Source organism: Pipistrellus hanaki, assembly GCF_964339955.1.
Source record: "Pipistrellus hanaki genome assembly, chromosome: 1".
NCBI lineage: Eukaryota > Metazoa > Chordata > Mammalia > Chiroptera > Vespertilionidae > Pipistrellus > Pipistrellus hanaki.
Window position 1 is genome coordinate 100,151,727 of NC_140503.1, and position 24,265 is coordinate 100,175,991.

Genomic DNA, 24,265 nt, shown 5'->3' on the forward strand with positions numbered 1-24,265 from the left:
ATATTTATTTATTTATTTATATGAGAAATAATGACATACCTTGTACTGTAAGCTCTGCTTGAGCTTCAACTGTTTCATTTCCATTATCAGCTACACAAAAATAAGTCCCAGCATCATTCTCTGTGACATCACTGATCTCCAGGCTACCACCTGCCAGCAATACCAATCTTTCAGAGCTGCATAAAAAAAATTTTGATACATTTAAAAACTAGGAATATGAGAAATTCTTCATATAAAATGGAGAAAATACTTAAGCAGTATTATTATTTATATGGCTTTAGATATAACTTCTTTTCTATCAAGGTTCACCTGGATATATCTAACATCATTCAAGGGCCATACAACTTTATCGACTTAAAAATTAGCTGCTAAATTTGGTCAAACATTAAATTAACTCACTTCTAATGTCTTGACAGGGCCACACCAAATGATTTGGTGTACCTTATATGGCCTACCGGCCAGACGTTCCCCATCCCTGCTTTAGATGGACAGAGACTATATAAAATTATCAGAATTTAGTACAACTTGCTTTCCTCATATTTTTCATGCATAAATATCATGAATGCAAATCAGAATGTGATAATGAATTATCTCTGACACTTCTAATTATTCCCAAAAAAATACCACTTTTGTGACAGATTCCACAACCCACAGTACATCCCTGCCTTCTTACTTTTGCCCAGTTTTTGATTTTTATTATTTTACAAATTATGTAATTTTTGTTATTGTTAATCCTCACCCAATGATATTTTCCCATTGACTTTGAGAGTGGAAGGAAGGGGGGAGACAGAGAGAGAGAGAGAGACACATCAATTGGTTGCCTCCAACCCAAGCCCCAAACAGGGTGGGGATTGAGCCTACAACTGAAGTATGTGCCCTTGACAGGAATTGAACCCACAATCCTTTAGTCGCAGGCAATGCTCTATCCACTGAGCCAAACTGGCTAGAGCCAAATTATGCAATTCTGAGGTCTGGAATCAACCTGAAAGTTATTCCACCGTCTACAGACAGTTTACACAACTAAATAAAAGGAAGATGAATGATCCAATTAAAAAATGGGCAATGGACCTAAATAGAATATTTTCAAAAGAAGACAGAAGGAAGGCCAAAAGGCACATGAAAACATGCTCAAGTCACTAATTATCCAAGAGATGCAAATCAAAACAACAATGCGATACCATCTCACACCTGTCAGAATGGCCAACATCAACAAATCAACAAACGACAAGTGTTGGCGAGGTTGCAGAGAAAAAGGAACCCTCTTGCACTGCTGGTGGGAACGCAGACTGGTGCAACCACTGTGGAGAACAGTGTGGAGTTTGAAGACTTTGGATGTTATAATTTTATTTTTATTTTGAGGTTCTACATCTAAACTGGTTTTCATAGACAAATAGACAAATTTTTCTCTCAAATCTTAATAGTTACATTTTTGGGGGGTCTATATCTCTGCTTAGACATGTTCTGATCATTTGGCTTTTCATATAGAATTCCTGATGGGAAAAAGAAATCAGAGAGGCCGGGACCGGTTTGGCTCAGTGGATAGAGCGTTGGTCTGCGGACTGAAACGTCCCGGGTTCGATTCCAGGCAAGGCCATGTACCTTGGTTGCGGGCACATCCCCAGTAGGGGATGTGCAAAGAGGCAGCTGATCAATGATTCTCTCTCATCGATGTTTCTAACTCTCTATCCCTCTCTCTTCTTCTCTGTGAAAAATCAATAAAATATATTAAAAAAAAAAAAAAAAAGAAAAGAAATCAGAGGGAATGACTGTTCAAGTCTGTGCCACATTTATAATTCTCATCCTAAGTAAAGTGTGATTCTAGCTTAAATTTCAGTACACTGTGAGTTTGGGTTATTAGTCTTCCAAATCTGATAATCATGATTAAGTTTCTGGACAAAGGAAGAAGAAAACCAGAATCAGGTTTCATACCTTCTCTAAGAAATACCCTGCAAGGTCATTATTAAATCTTATTAAGGTGGCCTTCCTATTAGAAATATCTTAATTATGCCCTCAAATTCCAACTTTATGTGATAGGACAGAGAAGCAAGACAATTTTAAATGGAATAGAGCAAGAATTACTGGGGCAAATAGGTTAAAAAAATTACAAACATTAAAATACGGGGGCAAATAGGTTTAAAAAATTACAAACATTAAAAGAGTGTACTTAATCCTTCGACAAAATCACTATTAAGCTTCAGAAACAGAAATAATGTTCACAAATGGAAAAATCAGCAATACATATATATTACACTCAGCTAAGAGGAACATAATCTGAAACCCTAGTTGGTATGGTTCTTTTGAAATAATCAAGACAGTATTGATCTCTAATAATTATCCTTAAAATATCCCTAATACTTGTTGTGCTTCACATTTGCCATAACTGAGTGCCAGTACAGCAAAAATCAATCTTTCTTAATGGAGTTAATTTTAATTTATTCACAAAACTATATGGTGGCTAAGAGTAAAATGGCAATCAAGCCTTTACAATTCCAATTTTCAAAAATGCAACAAAAGAAAAAAATATGTAAAAAACTATACCTTGTCCGTGGACCCAATCTGAGTGTGGCTGAACATAAGGGGGTGTGTGTGTGTTTTTAATTTTTTTAACCTATTGTGTGTGTGTGTGTGTGTGTGTGTGTGTGTGTGTGTGTGTGTGTGTGTCCCTGAGTAGCCAGGTCAATTTAAGAAAGCTTGGTGTGCTAAAAGTACTTTTTGGCTAAACAGAAGGCCTTTAAAAAGATGAATAATATGATCAAATTTAGTGAAGAAACAAGAGGAGTGGAGAAAGGACTAGAAGCAGGAAGTTTATTGTAAAGTTATTTTAATGGTTCAGAATGAAAAACAAATAAACTATGGCAGTAACGAATAAGGTAAAGAGAAGGCAAAAAGTGATGACTACTCTTTAAAAACATTGGATGATGAAAGGAGAGGGATTTATTCATTAAATTAACACATTTATTGGTGTGCCTGTGTGTGTCAAATAGCAGCTAGGGATGCACCAATAAGCAAACAATCAGTGCTATTATGCAGTTCAGTGGGAAAGAGATTAAAAAAAAAATGATAATTCTACCTTGTGCTGTATCAAAAGAACCAAGAAATTAGAATGAGAGGTTTCCCTGACTACAGTAATCCTTGAGCTAAGATAAAAAATGGAAAGGAGCTAACATAATCAGGGCGAGAAAAGATTTCAGAAAGAAGACTAGCACTGCAAAGGAACTGGGGCAGAAAGGATTACAATGTATTTGGGAATCTGAAAATAAACAGTGTGGCAGGTGTAATAGAAAAAAAAAAAGGGGGGGGGGGGGGAGAAAGATGAGAATGAAGCAGATCACACAAGGCTTTGAAAGCCATTTTAAGAATCTGAGTCCTGTCCCAGCCAGATGGCTCAATTGGTTGGAGCACTGTCTTATACCAAAAAGTTTGTGGGTTCGATTCCTGGTCAGAGCACATACCAAGGTTGTGGATTCAATCCCTGATTGGGGAGCATATGAGGGGCAACTGACCAATGTTTCTCTCTTACATGAATACTTCTCTTTCTCTCTCTCTCCCTCTACCCACCCCCCAAACCAAATTAAAAACAAAAACAAAAAACAACAACATAGAAATAGCACATATCCTTGTGGGAGGATTTAGAAAAAATTGAGTTCTTAACCTAGAACCGGTATAAATCCATTTTAAAAAGAGGCTGGGGAATTACCAGTGATGTACTGAGTTTAAGCACTGAAAAGACTGGTCTGGTAGGAAGATGCATTTAGAATGAGGCCAGAATACATGTGGGAGGAAAAGTTAAGAGGTGACTGCGGTAATTACAGGGACACTTAACAGTAGCTTAGAAGGAGGTAAAATGACAGAACTTGTATATAAATGAACTGGAAAGAGAAGCTGAGGAAGAAACATGTATCAAAGAAGATTCTTAAGGTTGGGGCAGTAAATGTGGAGGGAAAACTGCTTGTTTAACTTGGGGTTTTTTTTGTATGTGTGTGTTATTTGAATGGGAGAGGTAAACCTTTTAGAGACAAAAGATGAGCCAATGGAGAGGAAAATTTTGGGGAGAGAATTCATAAAAGTGCTACAAATGGACAATAATAAGATCTGGAGCACAAAAGGACTTCTTAGATACTCTGAAACAGCAGGATAGGAAGAGTATGTAAGTCATACATATACTCTGGCACAAAATTTATTGTCATTTTTTTTCTTTAAACCCTTTACTTTGAGATAACTATAGATTCAGATGCAGTTCTAAGATATAATCAGATACACTTGGGCCTTTACCCAGTTTCTACCAGAGGTAATACCTTATAAATCTAATACAGGCCCAGCAGATGATTAAATCGTGTGAGTGTAGGGTACCCTAGGCTTAGCCTGCCATCAGAGCCATGTCTGCTGCCCCATCCTGCGATGCTTCGAAAGCTCCTTAGATACTACTGGTGCCCTGCAACACTCCACAGACACTGCTGGCACTCTGTGAAGCTCCTGGCGCCCCACAATGCTCTGCTGATGCTGCTAGCACCCTGGGATGCCTGGGGGGATAAAAGGGGAGGGCGAGAAGTGCTCCAGCACCTCCTGGTGACGAGTTGTTTGGCATTCCACCATTAGGGCATCACAACTACAGGTCTTTTATGATATAGATAGTAGAGTATGTCAACCAAATACTGACACTTTCATCACCACTGCCTCATATTGCCCTTTTATACTCTCACCCACTTCCTTTCCACTCTTAACCTGTTCTCTAACTCCTGGCAACCACTAATCTGTTCTCCATTTCAGTAGAATGTTATTTAAATATTAGAGGCCCAGAGCACATAATTTGTGCACAGGTAGGGTCCCTAGGCCTGGCTGGCGATCAGGGCTGATGCAAATCAGGGCCTTCCTGCTTCCAACCAAGGCCTCCCTTCCCTGACAGCTGGCCAGGGCTTTCCTTTGTTCTGCACTGACCCCTGGTGGTCAGTGCACATCATAGTGAGCAAAAGAACTGGTCTCCTGGTCAAACTCCCACAGGGACACTTTAAATACTAGCCTTTATATATATATATATATATATATATATATATATATATATATATATATATATACACATACATACATAGAGAGAGAGAGAGAGAGAGAGAGAGAGAGAGAGAGAGAGAGAGAGACACTATAGGCCTGTTGCATAATATTTGTGCAAGAATAGGTCCTTGGCTTCACTCCCAGCTGCCTGGGAGCCAGGAAGTCCCTGTTCCCCACCCCAGCTGCCTGGGATTCAGCATGTCCCCACTCCTGGACCTCCCAGAGCCAGCAAGTCCCCACTTCAGTCGCATCACTCTAGTAACTGCCTCCACTGCCCCCCTTCCCCTCATAGCAGGCTTCACACCGCTACAGCCTGCACATGCAAGTTAACCTCCATCTTGTTAATTTATATATTCACTCTGATTGGCTGTGGGCATAGCAAAGATAAGGTCAATTAGAATTTTTTCTTTTATTAGTGTAGATAGGGTGTCCCAAACAATGTATACATATATTTTGAATAATTATGAAGGCAGTGTTTATTAAAAAAACATTTCATTTTCAAAATTGAGCTATCAGCTGTTAAAGTGTGTATACATTTTTGGGGAGACATTCTGTAGAATCCAGTATGTAACCTTTGGGGACTGGCTTTTATAACTCAGCATAATTTTCATCCAGGTTGTGGCACAGATCAATGTTTCATTCCTTTTATTGCTTAGCAGTAATTCCACAGTATGAAGATACCATAATTTAACTATTCATTCAATGAAGGACATGTGGGTGGTTTCAAGTTAAGTGCTATTATGAATAAAATCACTAAAAATAAAATCACATGAACAGGTCTCCTTGTGATTGTAAATTCATTTATATGAGATAAAAACCCAAGAGTGTCAATATCAGGTCATATGGCAGTTGCACATACTGTATAAAGTGTTACTTTTTTTTTTAAATAGGAGAAAACAACCAAGTTTACTGCATATGTACATACAGGGTTCTATAAGAACATGGGAACCAAAGAGTATTTGGGCAATTTGGGATTTGAGCTAAGGATAAAGAACAGGGAAAGTCCAGGTTTGGAACTCCAAAGAGGAAGAAGACAATTTATATGGAGATGAAAAGCAAATATTTGGTAAACAAATGTTTGCTGGGCTATCTTTAACAATGGACAGAGGACTTTCATTAAAGTCCTCTGGAGGGGCCTTGGTGGGTTCCTCCCTGTCCATCACACTGAAGTCATATCAAACTATAGTTATCTATGATGATAGCTCCCTTCTTTTTTTAAATTTATTTTTATTGTTAAAAGTATTAAAGATTTCTCCCTTTTTCTCCAATTGACCCCCTCAATCTTGCACCCATGCCCTCTCAGGCCTTCCTATACTAAGTGTTTTAAGAAACTGCCCAACAGTTTTTCAGAGTGGTTGTACCATTTCAAATTTCCATCAGCAAAGTCTGAGTGATCCTGCTTCTCCATAGCATGTGTTATCACTTTTTAAAAATTCTTAGCTATTCTGATATGCATATAGTGATATCTTGTTCTGGTTTTAATTTGCATTTCTCTGATGGCTAATAATGTTAAACAACTTTCCTTGTGCTTATTTACCATCTATAATTTTTTTTCATTGAAACATCTATTCATGCTTTTGCCCATGGAGTAATTAGATAATATGCATTTTATTAATGTTGAATTTTGAAAGATCTTTTATACATTTTAGATACTAGTTCTTTGTTGGAGATGAGGTTTAGCAAATATTTTCTCACTCAGTAGGTTATCTTTTCTTCATCTTAACCAGCTCTTGCAGAGAGCAAAAGTTTTTAATTTTGATGAAATCTAATTTTCAAATTTTCCTTTATGGATTGTACTTTCGGTGTCAAATCTAAGAACTCTGACTAGCCCTAGATCCTGATTTTCTATGTTTCCTTTCTAAAATTTCATCTTGCATTGTACATTTGGTTCCATGATTCATTTTGAGTTAATCTTTTATGAGATGTGAGAATTAGGTTGAGTATTATTATTATTATTATTATTATTACTCGAGGCCCAGCGCATGAAATTCATGTGTGGGTATGGTCCCTAGGCCTGGCCCAGGATCAGGGCCATCTTCCCCACTTGCCTGCAGCCCAGCCCACCCCCCCACTGCTACCCAGCTCCCTGTCTCCTTCCCCTAGCCTGCAAACTGCCTGTGGCCCCTTGTCCAGGCTGGCCCCACCCCCAGCAGGGACCCCCACCCTGATCAGGGGTGGGGCTGGCCTGCAAACCCTTGCCCCAGCTGGCCTCGACCCCAGTGGGGACCCCCACACTCCAATCTGGGGCCCCCTTCAGGGCAGGCCAGTCAGCCCCCACCCATGCACCAGGACTCAATCCTATATAATAAAAAGGTAATATGCAAATTGACCCTAACACTAGAACGACTGCTGGAATAGTCACTATAAGGTTCACTGACCCCTCTTAGACTCTTTCCCCAGCCATAGGCTCTGATGGCCTGATGGCCACCTGAGGTGGGGATGGGGTCAGTGAGCACGTAGGAAGAGCCCACCTCTTGGTTCCTTCCCCCAGCAATCAGGCACCTATCACCTGATGGTGAATGGCAATGGGGGTGGGGCTAGGAGTACATGAATTCATGTACACTGAAAGGAAATTAGAATATTTTAATATTACTATTCACCCTTTCTATATAATAGAAGTGTCAACCTAATTTATGATTGACAATGACAGATCAAGCACACACATGCGATTGGTGCCAATGAGAACTTTATGTATATAGAGAAAAAGAAACTTGCTTAATTAGACCTGCTTTCTGATGTAGCTAAACTTTTTCCAGTCCAGTGAAGCATCCCAACTTCTCTTTCAGGTAATTGTCAGCAAAACAGCAATAAATATCAACACGAAACATATTGTTGTAGATTACGGAGGAAGAACAAAGGGTAAAATATTTAACTGCAGCAATGTTTGACTATATTCTGCATAGTGAGAAAACCTAAAATCATTTTCAAGGTCCATGGTTTCTTAGTTTTCAGTCGGGTCAAATTTCTAAATTTTCTAAATATCTGTTTTCTGACTAATGAAAAAAGAAAAATGGGATTCTACTGAGTCTCCTATCCACCTACTCCAGGATTTCTGTGTGGATCAAATGAGATGAGACACAGAAAAATCTCCAAGGACATTTGGTTAAAGTGTAAAATGTTTGCACCTGGCTATAAAGCAAGTTGTGTTCCTGGGCTGAAGAAACTCCAAGGAGGCTAGGTGCTAGGAAAAAGACGCTAGGCATGTGATGTCATTACCTGGCACCCATGGCCACTGTTTCTGGGCTGGGTTGGGCTGGGCTATGGGCCACATTTTGCACCATGGATTCTCGACAGCATCGGCTGTGATTTGGTGGGGTATAACTCCAGGGTGGTGGTGGGGTCTGTGTTGCATTTGGTGGAAGCCAAGTGTTGCTCTTTGGGTGCCAGGTCTGTGGTGTTGTTTCTCTGTAAATGACCAGTGTATGTTACAGAAGCTCCTGCACTGAGTGACTGCTCCCTAGTAGTCAGTGCATGTCATAGCAACCGGTTAGACACTTAGCATATTAGCCTTTTATATATATATAGATGGGGTTATATGTGATAACATATTTTTGAAGAAATTGTTTATTCTGTTTAAGTTATAAAACTTACATGTGTAAAGTTATTTATAGTATTCCCTATATTTTTATGTCTGTAGGGTTTGTAGTGGCATCACATATTTTAGTCTTAATACTGATCAACTGTGTCTTCTTTCTTTTTCTAGAGCACAATTCTTTCCTCTTTCCCATGCAGTCTGCTGCTAAGCCCATCCACTGAGGTGTTTTATTTTTATTTTGGTTATTCTCTATGTTCAAATTTAGCCACATGGTTTTTCTTTAAATCTTCCATTCCCTTGAGGAGACTTTCTATTTCTTCACTGAGATATTGTTTGCATTTGTTTGAAGTGTGTTCATACTTGCTCACTGAAGCATTTTCATGATGACTGCTTTAAAATCTTTGTCAGGTAATTCTAAAACATTTCATCTCTACGTTGGCATTTATTGATTGTCTTTTCTCATTTGAAATTTCCTGATTCTCTAATGAATGATTTCCTATTGAAATCTGTACATTTGGGGTATCATGTTATGAGACCCTGGATCTCACTAAGACTTTGGTTTTAGATAGCTTCTTCTAATACCACTCTGGCAGAAGAAGAGAGAGATACCACTTTATCACTGTCAGGTGGAGGCAGAAGTCCAGGTCTATTAATTCCTGAGAGGGATGGGGGGCTCTCCTCATTACTCTTTAGCAGTGTTGGGAGTCCTGGCTCCCCACTAGGTTTCCACTGATACTACCCCCTTAACTGGGTACAGCAAAAGTGTTTCCTTACCATTCCCCACATGGCATCCAGAAACCATGAGGATGGGGGCGTAGACCTCTATACTACATGGTAGTGAAAAGTTCTGACTCTCTATGGGCCTCCTCTGATACTACCCAAGAGGAGAAGTGAAGTATTTCTTACTGTGGATCGGACAAAAGTCTAGGCTCTCCCATATGGTCAGCACTGATATTGCCTGTTGGAATGAAAGTCTTGGCTCCCTACTTAGCCTCTGACTTCATACAGGAGGGAGGGTGAAGGACCTCATTACAACCTGGCAAAGGTAGAAACTGAGTCTTCCAGTTGGCCCTTGCTGGCATGACTGAAGGTAGGTACAGTTTCTTCTATGGTGTTGGGCTGGAGTAGGAGTGATTATAGTCTAACAGTTTTGTTCTTGCTAGGCAGCCCCTTTCCTGGTCCTCTAGCTAGAGAGAGCAAACTCTGTTAGAGCTTTTTTGTCTGTGCCTGTTGGTGTTTCTAGGTAAGTTGGTTTATAAGAGGGGGAAGGGGGAGGACAAAACCACCAAACCTCAGGGAACTCACCATTAAGTTGTTCCTTGGATGCCAGAGTCCCTAAAACCAGTCACTCTTCCTCTCTCTATCTTTCAGAGTCTTATTATGTTTTCTGTACATATCATTTCCATAGTTTTTAGTTGTACTTACCTGGAAAAATAGGGGAAGATACATCTACTTCATCTACCTAGAAAAGAAGTCCTCAACTTGTTTTTTAATCAAGTTCTTTTAGTAACATTAAGCATTTTTATAACTATAACTTGTTTCTTTGTGGCTGGGTTCTGAACTATTACAATAACTTTATTTGAGCTGAGACCGGTTTGGCTCAATGGATAGAGCGTCGGCTTGGGGACTGAAGGGCCCCGGGTTCGATTCCGGTCAAGGGCATGTACCTTGGTTGCGGGCATATCCCCAGTAGGGGGTGTGCAAGAGGCAGCTGATTGATGACTCTCTCTCATTGATGTTTCTAACTCTCTGTCTCTCTCCCATCCTCTCTGTACAAAAACAATAAAATATATATTTTTAAAAAAACTAAAAAAAACATAACTTTATTTGATTACTAAATTACAATTTGCTATCTGTCACCTTGAACGTTAGCATTCGTATTTTCTGGATTCTCTCCCTTTAAAATAAAACTACTCAATGAATGGGATTCATTTCCACCATCACCACCACCCTTCAATAGCTATGTTTGGTTTGAATTTGAACAAATTTAAGCAAAAGATTAATATTATCAATTCTTAAGACATTATAAAAGCAGTGGTAACTATGGGGAAACATGGGACTTGGTTGAAAAGTCTGTAAGGAGCCGAAACCGGTTTGGCTCAGTGGTAGCGCGTCGGTCTGCAGACTGAAAGGTCCCAGGTTTGATTCTGGTCAGGGGTATGTACGTTGATTGCGGGCACATCCCCGGTAGAGGGTGTGCAAGAGGCAGCTGGTCGATGTTTCTCTCTCATCGACGTTTCTAGCTCTCTATCTCTCTCCCTTCCACTCTGTAAAAAATCAATAAAATAAAATAAAAAGAAAAGTCTGTAAGGAATCTCTGAAGGGTCAGGGGCCTCTAAAAGGACCTTGCCAAAGGCAGCAGCTCCTGCCTTGACCTCCAGGTGTTTCTGTTAATTTTTTAGACCCAACCTTGTAGAAGAATGTGCTTTCTCAAGGATACTTACCCTGCTGATTGTATCTAGAGGTTAATTTTAGTTCAAGCTGTTCTGACAATAAAAGCCTAAGGAGGCAGGTAAACAGGGTTTTTTGCTCCTAAAGCAAAACAGCCTCCTAGCCTCTCTTTCACAGAAACGTGTGTCAGAGTAATCATTCTTCCGTTGCTCAGGGTCTAACGGTCAGCCCCAGCAGGTAATGTTTTAAAATATTCATTTTCAAAGATGTGTAATAATTTAAGATCTCATAGAACTCTAGCTCAAATAAAGACATTTTGAGTAATTTCTTATGTGTAACTTGACACAATTTTGTACTCCATTCACCTACTCATATTTTCTTATATTATATTCAAGCATTTAACCAAAATATATTGTTCACCACTCTCCCTACCTTGTTATATGCCAAGCACTATGCTACCAGCATAGTGGAAATAACAACATGAACAATATCATTAGGTGTCCTACTCTTACATTCTTCTGAAACTTTCTGAGAAAGTGATATATCAAAGCAATCCTTTCTCAGACTTTTCTACCACATAACCCAAGTATGAAGAAGCCCGGAGAAATCAAAGTAGAACAGTCTACTCAATCTTAAAAGTTTCCTGTTTAATCCTTAAAACTCAGAGGAATAGTACTAGCAATAATATATCCACATTTAATTTAAAAATTTTCCCTCAGAAATATATTTAAAATCAAAAGTAACAATTTGATAGAAAAAGGAAAATATGTAACATTCTTACCATGATTTCTATACTCCTGATCCACCTAGACCTCAGTCTGTCATTCTATTAGAGAACAATTCTCTAATACATTGTATAAAATAGCAATCCCACATGTACCTCTCTTGGCATCCATGGCATGCTTTGTCATAATTTTCTTCATAATACTTACTATAAAATGAAAATATATGCTTATATGATTATCTACTCTTCCCCGCTAGAACATGAGCTCCTTAAAAGCAAAAACTCTATATTTGGTTTACTGCTGTATTCCCAGTACCTAGAAAGTGCCAAACATATTCAGCATTCAATATTTGTTGAGTATTTATTTAATAAACAATTGAGAATCATACAAGTTCTCACTTTTAATTTCTTATATAAGAAAGCAAATTCCTATGTTTTACATATTTCAGAATGTCCATCTATGATATATTAAAGTTTTAAAAATCACTTATTTCAGCTTTCCAACTCCTGATAAACATTTTATTCTAACATGTAGCCAATAAAAATTTATTCTTTTAAGAGCTTGAAATTTTTATTCCCTATTTTAATGATTTCTGTTTGTTTACATAAGTTTTAAAAATTCCCTGGAAGTCTTATAATATTTAGCTGGGAAATGAGAAGCAAGATGTAAAATATAGGCAGAAGAAGCTGTAAGTGGTTGGTTATTAAGAAACAAATCAGGTGATATTGAAGATGACACCACCAGCTTTGCTAATGGAACATGTGAGAAATAACATGATTATAATTCTATCTTTTCCACTGACTGCTGAAGGTTGATTATCAAATTGACTAGACCAGTGGTCAGCAAACTCATTAGTCAACAGAGCCAAATATCAACAGTACAACGACTGAAATTTCTTTTGAGAGCCGAAAACTGACTTCTGTGCATGGTCCACAAAGTTTCAATAGCACATGGTATTTTGTGGCAGAGCCACACTCAAGGGGCCAAAAAGCCGCATGTGATTCGAGAGCCGTGGTTTGCCAACCATTGGACTAGACATATCTTCCTTTCCATGTCTTGGTTACTGAACTACACAAATTAAGAATGTCTGCTTACTTTGGATTACTAAATTGACAAACTCTAGACCTGCTCTATCCAATTCAATAGTCACTAGCCACATGTGACTACTGACACTTGAAAATGTTGCTATAATGACTGAGGAACTACATTTTTAAATTTTTATTTAATTTCCATTTAAATGTACAAACTGCTTTGAACACAAACTTTATTGTTTTGGTAGAACTACACTGCACTTTAATTGGTACACTGCATAAGTTATATATATATATTTTTTTAAAATATATTTTATTGATTTTTTACAGAGGGATAGAGAGTTAGAAACATCGATGAGAGAGAATCATCGATCGGCTGCCTCTTGCACACCCCCTACTGGGGATGTGCCTGCAACCAAGGTACATGCCCTTCACCGGAATCGAACCCAGGACTTTTCAGTCCACAGACCGACGCTCTATCCACTGAGCCAAACCGGTTTCGGCGGTTATATTGTATTTAGTAGTACACATGTGGTTCTTACTCTTTTAATGCAGCTACCAGAAAATTTTAAGCAAGATATGTGGCTTGCATCATATTTCTATTGGACAGCACTACTCTAGAATAATAGTCCACAACTGGGGACAATTTTGTCTCCAAAGAGACATCTGGCAATATCTAGAAACAATTTGGGTTGTCACAACTTAGGAGTTACTTGGTATAGAGTGAGTAGAGGTGAGGGATGTTACTAAACATCTTACAATGCATGAGATAACTTGTTTGGGAAACAAACATACCTAACTACCATCAGCACCAAAACCACCTCATTTCTCTTATCAGAATACAACTGAAAAAGGTATCCAGATCACAGAAAATAATGAGGGAGATTATATGGATGACCTAGTGGTTGATGTTAACACAAAAGGCTTTTGTAGAAGTTGAAGAATTTGGTATCATAGAAGGCTGGTAATATTTTAAAAGGCAAAAACAAAAGGATGAGAAACACATTTTCCTTTTTTTTTTTTTTTTTTTTTTTGTCTAAAGTTTTATATATGTCTCCTTTTCCCCTGCTTGATCTCCCCCATCCCCCAGCCATTCCCACACCAGGCAATACCGCCCCAGTATCTGTGTCCACTGGTTATGCTAATATGAATGTATACAAGTCCTTTAGTTGCTTTCTAACCCACCCCCCGCTATTTGTCTCTGGATCTATTCTTATTCATCAAATTATGTCGATCATTATATCACACATATGAATGAGATCATGTGATGTTTATCTCTCTCTGGCTTATTTTGTTTAGCATAATGCTCTCCAGTTTCATCCATGCTGTTGCAAATGATAAAAGTTCCCTCTTTTTATAGCACTGTAATATTCCATTGTGTAGATGTACCACAGTTTTTTAATCCACTCATCTGCTGATGGGCACTTAGGTTGTTTCCAAATATTAGCTATTGTAAATTGTGCTGCTATGAACATAGGGGTGCATATATCCTTTCTGATTGGTATTTCTAGTTTCTTAGGATATAGTCCTAGAAGTGGAATTACTGGGTCAAATGGGAGTTCCATTTTTAGTTTTTTGAGGAAACTCCATACTGTCTTCCACAGTGGCTGCACCAGTCTGCATATAGACCAATGGAACAGAACAGAGAACCCAGAAATTGACCCAAGCAAGCCATTATGCTCAATTAATATTTGACAAAGGAGGCAAGAGCATACAATGGAGAAATACATTTTCTTTTACTGTTTATGTAAAGAAAAAAAGCTACTATCAACAACACGCATATAAGAGTGAGTGACAAGTTTCAGGCTAGTGAGGACTGGAAATCTATATGATAAAAGCCCAAGCGACCATTACAGCAGAATGACCAGTCACTATGATGCGCACTGACAACCAGGGCACAGACGCTCAATGCAGGAGCTTCCCCCTGGTGGCCTGTGTGCTCTCACAGAAGCCGGGGTCATGGCTAGTGAGCACCGCTGCCATGGTGGGAGCCTCTCCCAATTCCATGAGAGAACTACTGAGCAGTCACATCAGGTGCAGTGGGCCAGGATGAGCATGAGCGGCATGGCGCCTGGTCCCAATTTGGGCTCCTCTCTGGCTACCTGTCCCTTGGCACACAGCTACATCCTCTGAGGGTTCCAGACTGCAAGAGGGATGTCCAACCTCCGGCTTAAGCCCAATTCTGGTGCCATTCTCTGTAGAAAGCAGTCAGTCTGAACAACTCAGTGACTCAGGGAAGCACAGGGAATTCAGGGTGAGCCTGCCTCCACACTTCACTTACCTACTCAATGGTGTTTGTAGGACAGACCATGTGGCCCAGCACAGCAGGCCGAGCAGCAGCATAAGGCCATCCAGCCATAAGCCAGCAGATGGCCATCTTCCAAGGGGTCCCAACTGCAAGACGGTGCAGGCTGAGCTGAGGGACCCTCCTCTCCCAATGCATGAATTTCATGCACTGGGCCTCCAATATTGTAATAATTTAGAGAAGGAGGTCCTGAGGCTTTAAACTAAGGATACTGAAGCTCAGAAAGAACAAATGGAATAATTATCCCTTGATATTTTAAAAGCATTTTTTCTTTAAACATCTTAATTATATATAGCATGTAAACACATGTCAAGGATGATAAGGATTATGATGTATTTAAATTTTTAAGTAGATAATAATTTTCTTATTAATCAATAGTGCCACATAAGAACAAGTCTCAAGCTAAGGTTTTTAGGTACACATTACCTTTCTGTGTCAAGTGCCTCCTCATTTTTCATCCATCTAATTGTTGGAAGAGGAAGTCCTGAAGCAACACATGGCAATACTGCACTCTGACCAATGCTTCTGACTAGGGAAGAAGGTTGTTTCAAAAATACCAAGTTTGATGTGACCTCGGAACCTAAGAAAAAAAAATTTTTTTAAATAAAAGATAATTATTAAGAAAGCACTTTACAACTTCAATGATGAAAATGATAAATTCATGCCGGGACCGGTTTGGCTCAATGGATAGAGCGTCAGCTTGGGGACTGAAGGGCCCGGGTTCGATTCCTGTCAAGGGCATGTACCTTGGTTGCGGGCATATCCCCAGTAGGGGGTGTGCAAGAGGCAGCTGATTGATGACTCTCTCTCATTGATGTTTCTAGCTATCTCTCTCCCTTCCTCTCTATACAAAAATCAAAAAAATATATTTTAAAAAAAAAGAAAGAAAATGATAAATTCATATTCAGTCTGTGTGGTTCATATAGTAAAATATTTTAAGCAAATTGAAACCAGAAAATTTCATTTAAATAAGCAAGCATCCTATCTAAGAAAGAGGAGATATGCAAATTGACCATTACTCCTCAACAAAGATGGTGGCACCCATAGCCACAAGATGGTGGTGCCCAATTCCATCAGCTCTACCACTGGAGTGTCCAGTCCTGTCAGCCCCACCAAGGGGGAGCGGCGACCAAGAGCAAGGACTTGGTGGCTCCATTGACTGCAGAGCTCCTGGCAAGTGTCTAAACTAGGGGTGTCGAACTCAATCAGAGAAGGGGCCAAAATCTAAAATCCAGCCTAAATCGCGGGCCGAATGGTTTACTGAACAGTCATAAACTGACAATGTCATAAACTGACAGCGGAGTGCAGTGATGACAGCGCGGTGCGGGCCACATTGCAAGGCCTGGCGGGCTGGATTTGGCCCGCGGGCCTTGTGTTTGACACATGTGGTCTAAACAAATAGGATGGACGTGGCAATCCAGTTGCCTTCAGCTGCGGTAAAGTGGATTGCTGTTGTGACTAGAGTGGTTCACTTGAGCTGCCTGGCGCTCAGCACAGCCAAACAAAAACCCGGCCAGGGCATCTGTAGCGGCTGCTGGGTCCCAGACACTCACTTTTCTCTCAGCACTCCTGCCGTACCCCAAAAGTTCCAAAGCTCCAGCCTGGCCCAGGAGTCATGATGCTCCCATCACTCACTGAGGCCTTTTTTTTAAAATTACCATCTGTGGCAGCCTCTGTAGCCACCACCACCACAACCACTTCCACTAGCCTGTGCGGTTTGTGCGATCCCCAAATAAATAACCCAAGTCAGAAGTTAAACCAGCACCACCGGCCTTATTTACCAACCGAGCCACCACCTTCAGCCCCGCCCCGTGCAGCAGGCCCAGTTCCTGCACCTCACCCAGAGAGGTAGAGCCACAGTCAAGCACCAGGCAGAGGCAGCTTGTGGTGCATTCCCATGCACCAGGACTAGAGCCCTTGCTCCCACACACAGTAAAGTTTTCTGGAGGAACCAGGTTCCTGGGCTCCCAGATTCAGTTCCAGGTCCCCAGGGGTGACCCAGGCTCAGAGATTGTGGTTCCCAGTGGGGTAATGGGGAGAGGGTGGCTTTGAAAGCGGCATAAACAGTGCTGCCAGTTGGTGCTTCTGCTGCAGCTTTTGTCACACGATCCTAAGGGGGCTGCTCCATGCTTGCAGCACAGCAATAGAGAGCATGATTTTAAAATTGTTTTTAAATCCTACCGAAATACATCTGCACAAGCACGCGCACACACAGACACATGTATTTTGGGGAGCTTAAAAGTGCAGGTTTTTTTCCAAGCAGGAAAACAGTGCTTTTCAACCTTCTATCCAGTCTTCCCATGTCTGAAACACTCCCTTCCGTTTAACCCTTACCTTATAATCACACTTGACAATACCATGCTTAGTTGATGTCTTGAATATATAATATGCTCACAAAACTCAGGACTTGCCGAAACCGGTTTAGCTCAGTGGTAGAGCGTCGGTCTGCGGACTGAAAGGTCCCGGGTTTGATTCCGGTCAGGGGCATGTACGTTGGTTGCGGGCACATACCCAGTAAGGGGTGTGCAAGAGGCAGCTGGTCGATGTTTCTCTCTCATCGACGTTTCTGGTTCTCTATCTCTCTCCCTTCCCTCTGTAAAAAAATCAATAAAATATATTTTAAAAAAAACACAAAAAACCTCAGGACTTGAGTATGTGTGTGATTTTAATTATGAGGGAAAAAAATAAATTCCTAGCAAGCACAGAAGGAAGGAAGTTATGAATATTTCCCCCCACTATGTCTTGGAAGAGAATTTTCCTGGTTTCTTTTTATCTTTCGAACGTGATACATGTCTGGCAACTATTGCCACCCTCCAGCTACCCATCCCCCCACACCCCCAACTAAACTAATGTCGTTATTTGTTTGTTGGAAAAAAATCTGTCAATAACTTTGCATGTATTTAAATGCCTCACCTAACCCTTCTTTGTCCCATTTCCATCAGGGCTGTCAGGGGAATCTATGCAAGCCCGCAGCCTAATGCCAATTTCACAGTGTGATAACTATTTGTGTAACTAGAGGCCCAGTGCATGAAAGTCATGCACAGGGTGGGGGGTGTTCCTCAGCACAGCCTGCACCCTCTCCAATCTGGGACCCCTTGAGGGATGTCCTACGCACCAGGATTGGGCCTAAACGGGTAATCAGACATCCCTCTCACAATCCAGGAGTCCTGGTTGCCAACCACTCACCTGCCTCTGCCTGATTGCCCCTAACTGCCAGCCTGACCAGCACTAACCACTCCCCTGCCAGCCTGATCGATGACTAACTGCTCTCAGGCTGGCCTGATTGCCCCTTACTGCCCCCTCCCCCAACTGCCCTCCCTTGCAGGCCTGGTCCCTCCCAACTGACCTCCCCTGCTGGCCATTTTGTGGTGGCCATCTTGTGTCCACATGAGGGCAGCCATCTTTGACCATATGGGGACAGCCATCTTGTGTCTTGGAGTAATGGTCAATTTACATATTACTCTTTTATTAGATAGGATTATCTGTCATCCATTTGAAAGAAATAGGATCTGTTCAATTTTCCTTTTTATGTTCAACATTTAACAATAGGCTGGACACATAGTAGGAACTCTGAAACTGACTTATTTCTTTAGCACAATAATACACTCAATCTGAAATGTTTCCATTATCCCCATTAACATTTTTCCTACTTAAGTTTTTCAAAATATCTCCTCCCACTCTTGGCCCTCTTCTACCCCACTCCATGCCCCTCCTCAGGCCTTCATTAAATATAATCTATGTCCATGAAAAATGTCTTTTCATAATGGCAACCTTTATCTATATCATTTTGCTTGCCATCGAAAACTTTCAGGGCATTTTGAGGACATTTCCAAAGACAAGGGACTCTTGGAATACTCATTTTAATGCCATAGATCTATATTGCTTGGTTCTTTTAAAGAATTACAGACATTTATTAACTCTTATTTATCCTTTTAGATTTTAGCTTAAAGTTCTTAAGGAGAAAGTGGAAACCATATTCACAGTTTCTTTAAAGGAACGTGAGCTAAAGAACAAGTACCTATGATTGATGAAGAATTTTCCCATCCCTCTCTATCCCTTTCTATTCTCAGTGAATTTTCTTTAATCTGTATCAGTGAACTGTATGGTTGAAATATGTTTACTACCACACTAAATTCATTAATTTTACAGTTTTGATACTTTTTTAGCAACAAGATGATTCATGTTCAATTTTATCCACCACATAGAATCATATCTCTATATTTTATTTGCAAAAAACACACACATCCTGTATTCTAATATCCTATATAATAAAAAGACTAACATGCAAATCAATCGAACTGCAGAACTACCAGTCACTATGACACGTACTGATCACCAGAGATGACATGCACTGAACACCAGAGAGCAGATGCTCAATGCAGGAGCTGCCCTCTGGTGGTTGGTGCACTCCCACAGGGGGAGTGCTGCTCAGCCAGAAGCCCTGAGCTGGGCTCATGGCTGGCAAGTGCAGCCACAGTGGCAGGAGCCTCTTCTACCTTGATGGCAGCACTTAAGAAAGTCCGACTGCTGGCTTAGCCTACTCTCCACATTAAACATTCCCCAAGGGCTCTCAGACTGCAAGAGGGCCAGGCCAGGATGAGGGACACCCCTCTGCTGCCAGTGCATGAATTTCATGCACCAGGCCTTTAGTTTCTTAAATAACGTTTATGTGCAAATCACTGTGCCAGGTCCTCTGGGGCCTTAAAAATGTATAAGTTATAGCTCCTGTCTTCAATGTACTTACAAGTTAACTGAGGGAGGTGTAACATGAATCCTCTTTACTTTAAAATATAGGAACAAGCAAATGCCTTATGACTGGAACAAACAGAGAAGAGACTGAGCAGCATCTGCCCTACTCCAGTGATATCATAAAAGGTTTCCTTTCGTTCCCTGTGTCAGTGTGTTACTTCTAAAAATCTGAGTTTCATCTTTAACTTGGTTCATTTAGTTTCTCAATCCTTTCATTTATAACAGTGCAACTATCAGGTTACTGCTGTATGTGTGTTCACTTTAAATAGTTGCTCTTTTTTGCCTCAGTGGTAGAGCGTCAGTCTGCGGACTGAAAGGTCCTGGGTTCGATTCTGTTCAAGGGCATGTACATTGGTTGCGGGCACATCCCCGGTTGGGGGTATGCAAGAAGCAGCTGGTCGATGTTTCTCTCTCATAAATGTTTCTAGCTCTCTATCTCTCTCCCTTCCTCTCTGTAAAAAATCAATAAAATATATTTTTTAAAAATTAAAATAAATAAATAAATAAATAGTTGCTCTTTTGGACATATGAAAAGCCACATTCTTATAGATAAAAGATACATTCTCTAAGTTTTAATGGTATGATATTTCTCTTTTTTAATAAATATTTACTGCTCAGATTATTACAGGTGTTCCTCTTTTTTTTCCCCATAGCTCCCCTCCACCTGATTCCTCACGCCATGCCATTACCCCCCACTACTATCTTCATACATAGGTGTAAGACTTTTGTCCAATCTCTTTCCACACCCCTCAAAACTCCTACCTCCTAAGAATTGTCCTTCCACTCCCTTTCTGTGTCCCTGATTCCATTATATTCATCAGTCCATTCTGTTCTTCAGACTATTTATTCACTTGATTTTTAGATTCACTTGTTGTAAGGTATTTATTTGATGTCTTTTTGTTGTTTATAATTTTTATCTTTACCTCTTTCTTCTTCTTCCTCTTTTTAAAGAATATCCTTCAGCATTTCATGTAATCCTGGTTTGGTGGTAATGAACTCCTTTAGCTTTTTCTTGTCTGTGAAGCTCTTTATCTGACCTTCAATTCTGAATGATAGCTTTGCTGGGTAGAGCAATCTTGGTTGTAGTTCTTGCTGTTCATCACTTTGAATATTTCTTGCTGCTCCCTTCTGGCCTGCATAGTTTCTGTTGAGAAATCACCTAGCATTCGTATGGGTACTCCCTTGTAGGTAAATAACTGTTTTACTACTGTTTTTTTTTCCTGCTGCTTTCAGATTCTCCCTTTGTCTTTTGCCCTTGGCATTTTATTTTATTTTTTTAAATAAATCTTTATTGTTCAGATTATTACAAATGTGATCCTCTTCCCCCCCTCAATTGCTTCCCTCCACCAGGTTCCCACCCTACCCTCTGTCCTTTCCCCATCCCCCATTGTCCTCATCCATAGGTGCAGTTTTTGTTCAGTCTCTTCCTGCACACCCACTCCCCTTTTCCCTGAGAATCGTCAGTCCACTCCCTTTCCATACCTCTGATTCTATTATATTCACCAATTAATATTGTTCATCAGATTTTTTAATTCCCTTGCTTTTTAGATTCACTTGTTGATAGTTACATATTTGTTGATCATAATTTTTATCTTTATCTTCTTCCTCTTCCTAAATAACCTCCTTCAGCAATTCATATAATTCTGGTTTATATAACCTCCTTCCTAAATAACCTCCTTCAGCAATTCATATAATTCTGGTTTATATAACCTCCTTCCTAAATAACCTCCTTCAGCAATTCATATACTTTTTGGCAGTGATGAACTCTTTTAGCTTTTTTTTATTTGTGAAGCTCTTTAACTGTTCTTTGATTCTCAGTGATAGCTTTGCTGGGTAGATTATTTTTGGCTATAGATTCTTGCTATTCATCACCTTGAATATTTCTTGCCATTCCCGTCTGGCCTGCATGGTTTCTGTTGAGAAATCAGCTGACAATCGTATGGGTGTTTCTTTATAGGTAACTAATTGCTTTTCTCTTGCTGCTTTTAATATTCTCTCTTTGTCTTTTGCTCTTGGCATTTTAATTATGATGTGTCTTGGTGTGGTCCTCCTTGGATTCCTTTTGTTTCGGGTTCTGCGGGCTTCCTGGACTTGTAAGTCTATTTCTTTCACCAGGTGGGGGAAGTTTTCTGTCACTATTTCTTCCAGTATTCTTTCGGTATCTTGCTCTCTCTCTTCTTCTGGAATCCCCATAATTCTGGTGTTGGTTCGCTTGAAATTGTCCCAGAGGTTTCTTACACTATCTTTAACTTTCTGGATTCTCTTATCTTCTCCCTTCTGCAGAGGAGTGTCCTCTGGCTCTTCGTGTTCTAAATCTTTGACTTGATTCTTGTGATCTTCCAGTCTGTTTTTAGGACTTTGTATATTTTTAATTTCAGACAATGTTTTCTTCATTTCTTGTTGATCCCTTATTATTTCTAGTTGCTCCCTTTTCATATCCTCATAGGTCTCATTTATTTTATCGGCCTTTTTGAGAATATTGTTGAATAAACTTATAACTGTAGTTTTGAACTCAATGTCCAATCTTTTCTTTTCCTCCATCTCCTTCCTTTGTCTCCTTCCTCTGGTCTGCATTTTAGTTGTTTCCCTGATTTGATGGAATAGCTTTGTGTTCTAGGTGTTCTGGTAGAGCCCAGTAGCACAGCCTTCCCAGTTACCAGCGGTGGACAGTCTTGGTGTAGCCCTTTGTGGGCTGTGCGTGCAGTCTTGTTGTTAAGCCTTGCTTATTGTTGGTATCACTGGGAAACATTGATCTCCAAGCCAACTGGCTGTGAGGATCAACAGAGTCTCAGCTAGGAGGGCTTCTGTACTCCGCTTGGATAGGGCGGGGTCTCGGAGTGGCGCAGACAATCTTTGGTTCCCTGTCAGTCTCGCCTTAGAAAAGACCTGTTCTCAGAGAGTTTCAGAAGACTGGTTGCAGACGCGCACACCTCTTTGGTAAAGGCACAAACAAGCTTTGGGTTCCTGCCAGTCCCTCCTTAGAGAAAGCCAGCCTCTGGGAGAGTTTCTGTACTCAGCCAGAGATGGGGCGGAGTCTCGGGTTGGTGCAGACAAACTTTGTTTTCTCTTAGGCTCCTCCCCAAGTCCTGCAATAATGGCCTCTGGCTTCACACACCTCCGAGAGATCTCTGCCCACTGCCTGACAGTCTGGTCTCTCCCTGTCTGGGGCCGTCTATCAGAGCAATAGGCTGATTCTGTTTTCCTCTCAAACAAGAAAGCCAGTTGCGTGTTAGCTGTCCACCCTCTCTGTGCCGGGAGTAATCCAGGAGCAAACTCAGCCCGGCCCGCCCTCTCTGCGCACCAGGAGTAAGCCAGCAGCAATCTCAGTCCGGCACTTCCTCTTCGAGCCGGGAGTAAGCCAGCGCCTTTTCGTGCACACAGTTCTCCGCACCTTCACAGTTCCTGAGGTTCAGTGTGCCTTCTCTCTCCTTCCCAGATGGCAGAGCCTCCTCTCAGCTAGCCGTCCGGCACTTCATGGCAATGCCTCCCCTCTTTTTCAGTTCTAAATTCAAATTTGTTGTGGTAGGCTGCATTCGGGTGTCAACCCTATGCTGCCATCTTGGTTTCTACACTGCCCTTGGCATTTTAATTATGATGTGTCTTGGTGTGGTCCTCTTTGGATTCCTCTTGTTTGTGTTTCTGTGTGCTTCCTAAACCTTTAAGTCTATTTCTTTCACCAGGTAGGGAAAGTTTTCTGTCAATATTTGGAGGTTTTGGAGCTGTCTGACAAGTTTGCTAGGTTAAGCTGCAATAGGGAAGGCCATTCATATGCAAAAGCTGCTGCCTGGAGCTTGGGTGGGTTTGTAGACTGTGCAGGGCAGAGCCTCAGGGTGTCACTAGGCTAGGGCTTAGCAAACAGCAATGGCTGGCCATAAGCCATCCCGCACCTCCGACCACGTCCCTGCATCTCGTGCCCCAGCACAGCAAACAATAATTCCTCCATGCAGCTCTGCAAGCCAGCCACCTTCACTTTCCGACCCGATGGCAGACAGTCCAGCTTCTCCCCGTAGGTGTTTGGGTCTCGCGCATCTCCCCTTCGGGTTGAAGAAAGCAATGCCCATCGCCAGCCAGCATCCGCTGCCAGCCTGTATCGCACCCGCTTATCTCAGTTTTTCAACATTTGTGTACCGAATGCTCCCATTTCTTTCCATTTGGTTGTAGAACTTCCACTCAGCCAGCTCTGGGTGATAGACCTTTTGTCCTTTAGTTGTAATTTTGAAAGTATTGTGCAAGGCAGCAGTTTAGGTGTTTACTTACGCTGCCATCTTGAGTCTTTGTGATATTTCTAATACTAAATTTTGAGGGGAAAAAAATTCTCAGGCAAAGAGATGTGACTCCTGTCCCCATAATCTTAGGGAAAAATGCTTTATAGCCATGGTAACAACCAAATGATGATGGTTTTGTAGACATGGTAACAATTGTCTAACAGATCAGGCACAACTCCCTTCAGTGAACATGCCTTTGAGAATCAACCAATCAGTGA

At 40.8% G+C, this 24,265-nt stretch overlaps 1 protein-coding gene across 13 annotated transcripts in view; it reads right to left on the reverse strand.

Moving 5' to 3' along the window:
- The window catches only part of NEO1 (neogenin 1), a 373,996-nt gene that overhangs the window by 229,284 nt on the left and 120,447 nt on the right, over positions 1–24,265 (reverse strand). For all 13 annotated transcript variants that reach the window (XM_084905496.1, XM_084905495.1, XM_084905494.1 and 10 more), the window contains exons 4-5: positions 15,460–15,613; positions 40–176 (exon numbers count right to left, since the gene is read on the reverse strand). In XM_084905496.1, coding sequence (XP_084761622.1) covers positions 40–176; positions 15,460–15,613 — 291 coding nt within the window. The remainder of the gene's footprint in view (positions 1–39; positions 177–15,459; positions 15,614–24,265) is intronic.